Source organism: Triticum urartu, chromosome 6A, assembly GCF_056163025.1.
Source record: "Triticum urartu cultivar PI428250 chromosome 6A, HENAU_Tu73, whole genome shotgun sequence".
Classification (NCBI taxonomy): domain Eukaryota; kingdom Viridiplantae; phylum Streptophyta; class Magnoliopsida; order Poales; family Poaceae; genus Triticum; species Triticum urartu.
In genome coordinates this window covers 190,278,768-190,287,197 of record NC_141878.1, presented here as the reverse complement: position 1 = coordinate 190,287,197, position 8,430 = coordinate 190,278,768, and the positions used below count along the sequence as shown (strand labels likewise).

Below are 8,430 nucleotides of genomic sequence, written 5' to 3'. Positions count from 1 at the left end.
TTTTGATCGGGCGGTGGCAACGGTGTCGTGCCCTTCCTCAACACACCACTTTGGTGGCCTCGACTCATCGATGTTCGGCCGTTTACCTCAAATGGTGCTTTGTTGTTTATCGTTCTTCTTATTTGTGGTGTTTGGGGTGTAGCTGATCTTCAGGATCTACCTATCTAGCCTAGAACGGCAAGACCAGCGTCCGACGAGGAGACGTCCATCCGATCGAATCAGTTTCTGTGGTTGGTTTCCAGGAAGCGGCTCTTTCTCTTGTCCAGCTTTGAAGCCTGACAGAAGCAGGCATCTAATTTGCCAATCTAGTCAACCGAACTCGGTCCGTACTTATCGGCAGCCCCTTGTCCCATCCAGACTTCCGGTACCACTGTACTGTACCAATGCCAGAGCAGCAGTTTCCTGGTACTACCATCACTCCCCACTCCCCAGAGTCCACGGAGTCCAGCGTGAGCGCTCGGCGCAGCAAATCGGCAGCCATGGCCGCGGCGGCTCTCACCCTCCTGCTGCTGGTGCTCCTCCCGGCGCGCCATGCTCTCGCCACGGCGGCCGGCGACGCGCACCCGGGCTACGCGGGCGCGGAGGCCGACACCTGCGGGGCGGCGCCCGGCGGCTCTCCCCCTTCCGGAGGAGGCGCGGCAGGCCGGCGCCACGGCCCGGCGCTGGAGGAGTACGGGGGCGGGCGCATCGTGGACATCACGCACGCGTACCGCCCCAGCATGCCGGCGTTCGCGCCCGGCGCGACGGTCGGCCCCCTCGTGCGCCTCAAGGCGTCCATGGAGGACGGGTCGGAGTACAACCTGTCGGAGCTCCGGATGGAGTGCCACATGGGCACCCACGTCGACGCGCCGGGCCACATGAACCAGGCCCACTTCGCCGCCGGCCTCGACGTCGACACGCTCGACCTCGATGTCCTCAACGGTGAGCTGAGCGTCCCTGGTTTTCTCCGATCGGCGATCAGAACTAGGCTTTGACCATTTTTGTCAGTCTCCGGCCTGCCGTCTTTGCACATATATATGATCACCTTGGTTAAATGGTTGGCTAGATGATGAGATGGGGAATTCTAGATGCCAATTCATAGAGGCAGCACGGCAGCATGGATTGCGGCCGCCTGACATCATTTTCTTGTAGCTGATGTCCTCTGAATCTGATTCGGAGTAGCTGTAGAACAAACTCTGTCCATTAAAATTGTTTATAAAGGACAAAAGACTCTTGTTCATTGACAATTAGCATTTTCTATATATTTTTCCGAAAGATTTCCCTGCTAAACTTCATTGAAATTAGCATTGACAATTGACTTACTCTTGTTCCTGGACAGGTCCTGCCTTACTGGTCGATGTTCCAAGACACACAAATATAACAGGTAGGGTGTGGGGGAAGTCTTCTCTCTCTTTTTACAGGGAGCTCAGCTCTTCTATTGCATCAATGATGATGAATCACCCAGCTAATGAACTTCTTCTCATATCATGTCACAAGATTAATTTAACATGACATGAAAGAAACATGTGCATTACTAATGTGGTTATGTATTCAGATATTGGTTTCTCCATAGAATTCATCCTGTTTGATACAAATCCAGTAAGCTGATATTCTTACTAAAACCAACATCTGCATTTTGAAAAAAAAAATTGAGTGCTGATATTCTTACTAAAAATATTTGATTCACATCCACGTTGTCTAGTATTTGATATATGATGCCCCACTAATTCTATGCAGCTGAATCCATGAAATCCCTAAATATACCGAAAGGTGTTCGTCGTGTTCTCTTCAGGACATTGAACACAGACAGGTATGACCTCTTTAAGAAGAGATATTCAAGTAGATGCTACATTCTTCACCATATCGCCAGTCGATCTTTCTATAGGCTGTATTGAACATGTAAGTAAGCAGATGATATGTAGGGGGCTCATGTGGAAGGCAGCTGGTGATATGAGTTATGTTGGATTTACAGAGGATGGTGCACAGTGGTTAGTTGACAACACGGACATCAAGCTAGTTGGTAAGTATACGGGAGCTGTATTCGTATTATAACATATTTGCTAGAACCATGTGCAATTGTGAACTACCTAGGTGCAGTTGGTTCATGCCCTTTGGTGGCTCAATATATGCATTTACTTGCCTTATCTGGTGTGAACCTAACATATGACATTGGCAATTCTGCAGGGATTGACTATATATCAGTTGCTGCATTTGATCATTTGATCTCTGCCCATGTGGCCTTCTTCAAAAATGCGGTAAGAATAAGATGCTGCCCTTTAATGATCTCAAAGAATGTGAATTTGAAGCCACCCTTGACTGGAGCCTTGGTTCCACAAATTCCTTGCTAACCAACCTCTTTTGGGGCTACAATGTTTCTATACACTATTTTGATGCTTCTCTAGAGAACATTAAATTCACATATCAGTGATGAACTTACCGTCTTAGCAATTGCACTATTGATTGAAACTACCGGTTGGTTTACTTACTCTGTTCTGTCAGGATATCATCCTAGTCGAAGCCCTGAAACTAGACAACGTGAAGACTGGACTATACACGCTGCACTGCTTACCTCTGAGACTGGTTGGCTCTGAGGGCTCACCAATTAGGTGCATTCTTATCAAGTGATCACCCATGGTGCATTCTTATCCGAGTGGCTGCTCTTGCCAAAGGCCGCAACGTATCGTGCCCGCAGATGCTACAATATCTTTGTCCACGGTCCGTCCTAGTGGAAAAAGAGAATGCCTCTTGTCATGCATACAAGTTTGTATTGTAAAATGAACAAAAGAAATATAGCAGTACTACGAATAAGCAAGTACTGCAAGACAGACTTATAGCGACTCGTGTCAGTCTGTAACCAATGATGAACCACACGAATTTGTTAGCTGTATAATTTCCAACCGGGTTCAGTAATTTTCAAGTGCATCTTCCTCTCAGGCAGTTTCTGCAATATTTCGACTCGACTCGCCTGCTACCGTTGCTGATACGTTGGACTGTTCTCTGTAATGCTAGCGTGCCATACTGTTGTAATATGTATATCTGCAGACCCCGCAAAAAAAAAATATGTATATCTGCAGCTACGTTTCTTGTAAAGCAAAATAAGTTGCATGCCGGTGAACATGTGTAAGTAGTACAATCTTTTGATATGAGTTCTCATTCTTCCTCTGGGTGTACACGGATGAGTGATACAACAGGTGCACGGATGGTTGACAGATACATACTATTTGCCGGGGAGTGTTTGAACAGTCTAAAATCCTGTGGTTTTCAGACACCGCCCCTCTCACTGTCCGTTTGTCTCAATCTCAACCAGCCGGCCTGAGAAAAGCTCGGTGCGTGCTTCTCCATTCATCAGCATTGTATTGACCACCAGAAGTCAAGGAAAGAGCTGCAACTTGCAGTAACCATCACAGCCCAGAGAGTCCGCAGTCAGCGCTCGGCGGCATGGCGGACCCGCCAGCTCTCACCCTCCTCCTGCTGGTCCTCCTCCCGGCACACCAGGCTATCGCCACAGCAGCCGGCGACGCGCACGGCGGGCCGGCGGCCGGAGGCGCGGCAGGCCGGCGCCATGCCCCGGGGCTGGAGGAGTACGGCGGCGGGCGCATCGTGGACATCACGCACGCGTACCGGCCGGGCATGCCGCCCGACGCGGCGGCGGGGCCCCTGGTGCGGCTCAAGGAGTCGATGGAGAACGGGTCGGACTACAACTTGTCGGAGCTCCGGATGCCCTGCCACATGGGCACCCACGTCGACGCGCCGGGGCACATGATCCAGGCCCACTTCGCCGCCGGTCTCGACGTCGACACGCTCGACCTGGAGGTCCTCAACGGTGAGCGTCCCTGGTTTTCTCCGATCACAACTAGGCTTTGACAATTTTTGTGAATCTCCGCCCTGCGGTCTCGCAAATAAACCCTGGTTAAATGGTTAGCTACAGCATCTCAAAAGATCCCTCAAAAGTTGCATTTGAGAAAAAATATATTTTAGAAAACTAAATATCAGCTGCCAGATTCTCTAAACATATCAAAAATTTAACTTCTACTCCTCAAAACTTTGCACCATTTCCCTATTTTAGGCTAAGAGGAGCAAGTATCTCCATCTCCATCTCCACTACTATTAAACAAGCAAGTTATGACAGAAACATTTAATATCAGCCTTCCATTATCTCAGATCTGATGACCTACATTGCTCTAGCGCCGTTGTATCAATTAAAGCAACATAGTTAGCAATCAAAAGACACCATCGTCTCTGCTTTTTTTTATAAAAAAATCGAGTTGGTGATGATGGTGTACCTGCCATCTTGTAATATAGACTGTCCGGTATATCTGACAGATAGAAAGCAAATTATGACAATTTTACAAAAAGATACCCGCACATCTCTCCATATTTACAGATAAGGTCTTCTCTCGTTCATCCTTATCTCCCATAACTTTATTGTTGAGCAATTAAAAAAAAGCCTCTGGAACAATCTGGCATGGTGGCCACTGCCGGCGTCGTCCATCCCCATGCCTTCGCTCAGTCCGACCACCAATCACCACCACGCCCTACTCCTCCTCACCTTATCTCTCATGTTTCTCGAGATATCATTAGTTTTTACACATGAGATTACTCCTGCATGGGTCAATCACAACAAGTGTTCTGTAAAAAAAACGCATCTTGATGTTCCGTGTAATGCACGGGCATTTTGCTATTTAGCATTAAAAGAGCATCGTATGTATCAATCAAATCTAGCATTCCAAAAAATAAAGCATAATCGAAATCACCATAACTAGCATTTCAAAAGAAAAAAAAATCATATCAATCAAATCACCGTAACTAGCATTCCAAATAGTAAACATCATATCAATCATTCAAATCACTGTAATTAGCAATCGAAATAATAGTAATTTATCTCGCAAAAAAAAGTAATTTGGAATATTTCCAACCAGTCTACCTCATACCTTGACCACGACCCTGTAAGACGTGAACCGTGCCACCACCGGTGGCCTCCGCCGACGCCCTATCGCGCCTGCCATCATCATCCCACCACTGAAATTTTAAGTTGTAGGAAACTTACGCATAAATCTGAACAATGATCAACAAGAACATACAAGGGACCAATTGAATAAAGGAAGTGTCGAGCACCGTTTGCAGGACTGATTATAGTAAATCTGAAGAAACAAAACACGTATTAATTAAAAAGTCCAAACATACAAGGGACCAATTGAACTACTAGTTAGTAAAAATTGAGGAGCCGCGCCGCCAAACCCTAGCCGACACCTCCCATAAACCGTTTCAACCGTCGTTGCCATCGATTCGGCTCCCATCGACCCCTGTTCGGGCCGCCGTCATCGTGCCCCAACTCCATTGTGCCACAAGGCTTCCTTTCTAGGGAGCTTAGTAGATGTAGTGATAGTGATACATCTTACTTGTGATGGACTAATCCATATGCAAGATAACATACCATTTGTCTGACCATGTGAAGCATGTATCCTATTAATGGTTAACATGGGAGAATTTGAATCTTCGGGACATCAATGGCTCAGTCCCTAGTGATGGGGCTTCAACGCGATTTGAGAGGGGGATAAATGAGTCGTAAATAGAGTTGAGAGGGCTAATCTAGTGTACTTATGTTAAATTTGACCCAAATGGTGTTAAATATAAGACTTTTTAGATCTACTTTAGTTATATAACAAGTCTTATATTTCTTTACAGAGAGAGTATGTGTTATACTATGTGTAAATTTAGTAGGGGGGGGGGGGGGCATGGCCCCCTTTGGCCCTCACTAAGCTCCACTGGTGAGTGGATCTAATATCAAATACTTACCAGATCCACAGAAAACACCATGTCGTAGTAGGCCTTCTTCATGTACCATTCATGTCTCGTAGGTCTAACATAGGCTGCCCATGTAATATTAGAAAAATTGTAGCCGCCATGGAGACAATGAAAGCCAATACATTACCATAGACTTTTAAAAGCAAATCTCTCCGCAAGTGTCGGTGAACCATCAACCATGTAGCCGCCAGGTACAATAAAAGCTACAGCAGAAGTTACACACACTTCATATCTTGGGCTCGCCCCTGAGTCCCTCTCTTGGAGAACTATAGATGCCAATTCATGTGGGCAACACGACAATCGATTTTCCTTGTAGTTGATGTTCTCTGATCCGGAGTAGCTGTGAGACAGGATCTGTCCAAGTTGCTTAAGAAGGGCAAACAATATCGCAAAATGACTTCTATAGGGACATGGTAAGCCTTTGGCGTACTCTCAAGATAAAAGAACTATATCGCCAAATGCCCTCTTAATATTTTTCGACCCAAAGATTTCCATGCCAGACATCATTAAAATTAGCATGGTACTAATGAATGATTTATTAATGGTCGACTTATTCTTGTATCTGGACAGGTCCTGCCTTACTGGTCGATGTTCCAAGACACACAAATATAACAGGTAGGACCTGGGGATGTCTTTATCGAAAAAAAGGACCTGGGGATGTGTTCTCTCTTCTTTTACATGGAGATCAGCTCCTCTATTGCATCATCGATGATGAATCACCCTGTTAATGAACTTCTCATATCATGTCACAAGACTAATTTAACATGGCATTAGAGATACATGTGCATTCTAATATGGCATCGTATTCAAATATCACTTACTTCATGTTTTCTTTACGGTGGGTTGTTGCAAATTCAGTATGCATTTACCAGCATCTTCATTTTGAAAAAATGGGAAGTGCTAATACTCTTTACTAAAAATATTCGATTCACATCAATGTTGTCTGGTATTTGGTATATCATGGCACCATTAATTCTATGCAGCTGAAGCAACGGAATCCGTAAGGACTTCTTTGATTCGCAAGGATTTTAAAATACAAGAATAGGAAAAACACATGATTTTAGTGTTATTGTACACATGAATATATATGAACAGAAACCGACAAGAATTAGCACCAACGATCTGATACACCGCAGGAAAACGAAGGGCGTAGAAAAAGAGGTTTGAGTGGATAGAAACTTTCCTCCAAAATGAACTGCAAAGGCTTCCTTAGGAAAAAAATCCTAAGGATTCCATTCATGTGAATCAAAGGACCTACATAGAGAAATTCCTAAGGATTCAATTCCCCTCTAACTCCATGCAGCTGAAGCAATGGAATCCCTAAATATACCAAGAGGTGTTCGTCGAGTTCTCTTCAGGACATTGAACACAGACAGGTATTGGCCTCTTTGAAGGGCAAATATTCAAGTAGATAATATATTTTTCACCATATCATTACTACATGCATGTAAGCAAATGATCTGTAGGGGGCTCATGTGGAAGCAAGGAGGTGATATGAGTTTTGTTGGATTTACGGAGGATGGTGCACAGTGGTTAGTTGACAACACCGACATCAAGCTTGTTGGTAAGTAAACAGGAGTTGTACTTGTATTGCACCAAATTTGTAAGGACCTTGTGAAATTGTGAACTGCCTAGGTTCAGTTAGTTCATGACCTTTTAACTGGTGGATCAATATATGCATACCTTATCTGATGTGAACTTAACATGGTGATGTTGGCAAATTATGCAGGGATTGACTATATATCAGTTGCTTCATTTGATCACTTGATCACTGCCCATGTGGCCTTCTTAAAAAATGCGGTAAGATGTGCCCTTTCATGGCCCCAAAAAGAAACCCATGTGAAATTGAAGCCACCAGTTATAACCTCATAGTTTTGCACTAGCCTCTGGTCATATGCTGCTTATTCCCCAAGTCTGACAACATGTTAGTACAACATTGCATGTTGACAAATTGATCAAAGTCTTGGTCCCACCAATTCCTTGCTGATCAACCTCTTTGGGGGGAACAATGCTTGCTTACGATATTCTAAATTCTAATGCTCTTCCAAAGACATTTCACATGTCGGTGACGAAGAACACAAATAAATTGCCTTCTTAGAGACAGCATCGTTGATCGAAAGTGTCGGTTGTTTTACTTTACTTTGTTCTGTCAGGATATCATCCCAGTCGAAGTCCTGAAACTAGACAACATCAACACTGGACTATACATGCTGCACTGCTTACCTCTAAGACTGGTTGGCTCCGAGGGTTCACCAATCAGGTGCATTCTTATCAAGTGATCACTTGGCGGCTGCTCTTGCCAAAGGCTGCAATGTATCGTGCCCACAGATGCTACACCCTAGCTAATGTCTTGGTGCACAGTCCATATCCGTAAAAATAAAATGCCTGATGTCATGTATACAAGTCTGTACTGCCAAATCAACATTCATATTTAGCATTGCTAGAAATGAACAATGCACTTGTAGACCCATGGTAGTCTGGTTGCTCTGCCGCTGCCACGCTGTAACCATGTTGAACCACATGAGTTCAGCAACTTTCAAGTACATGTTGGCATGTTGCGCTCAAGCGATTTCTGCAATATTTTGACTCAACATGCCTATGATGAAATCTGTTAGTGCTACTACCATTGATGATACATTGAATGCT

At 44.8% G+C, this 8,430-nt stretch overlaps 2 protein-coding genes across 2 annotated transcripts; both read left to right on the top strand.

The window, feature by feature from the left end:
• The first annotated feature begins 212 nt into the window (after positions 1-212).
• LOC125517535 (cyclase-like protein 1) lies at positions 213-2,912 on the top strand. The gene is made up of 6 exons (XM_048682737.2): positions 213-921; positions 1,319-1,363; positions 1,717-1,789; positions 1,902-1,999; positions 2,164-2,234; positions 2,479-2,912. Exons 1-6 carry the CDS (start codon positions 384-386, stop codon positions 2,602-2,604), a joined length of 951 nt encoding a protein of 316 aa, XP_048538694.1. The 5' UTR covers positions 213-383; the 3' UTR covers positions 2,605-2,912.
• Positions 2,913-3,344: 432 nt separating this feature from the next.
• Positions 3,345-8,391, top strand: LOC125517536 (cyclase-like protein 1). The gene is made up of 6 exons (XM_087527425.1): positions 3,345-3,802; positions 6,355-6,399; positions 7,088-7,160; positions 7,251-7,348; positions 7,514-7,584; positions 7,938-8,391. The coding sequence occupies exons 1-6, from the start codon at positions 3,418-3,420 to the stop codon at positions 8,061-8,063; spliced, it is 798 nt and encodes a 265-aa protein (XP_087383551.1). The 5' UTR covers positions 3,345-3,417; the 3' UTR covers positions 8,064-8,391.
• The last annotated feature ends 39 nt before the right edge of the window (positions 8,392-8,430 follow it).

Coding starts and splice junctions, on each gene's coding strand:
- LOC125517536 (XM_087527425.1), top strand. CDS start 3,418: ATGGCGGACCCGCCAGCTCTCACCCTCCTCCTGCTGGTCCTCCTCCCG. Junction 6,400..7,087: donor AAGACACACAAATATAACAG/GTAGGACCTGGG, acceptor AACTCCATGCAG/CTGAAGCAATGGAATCCCTA. Junction 7,585..7,937: donor TGGCCTTCTTAAAAAATGCG/GTAAGATGTGCC, acceptor TTGTTCTGTCAG/GATATCATCCCAGTCGAAGT.
- LOC125517535 (XM_048682737.2), top strand. CDS start 384: ATGCCAGAGCAGCAGTTTCCTGGTACTACCATCACTCCCCACTCCCCA. Junction 922..1,318: donor CGACCTCGATGTCCTCAACG/GTGAGCTGAGCG, acceptor GTTCCTGGACAG/GTCCTGCCTTACTGGTCGAT. Junction 2,235..2,478: donor TGGCCTTCTTCAAAAATGCG/GTAAGAATAAGA, acceptor CTGTTCTGTCAG/GATATCATCCTAGTCGAAGC.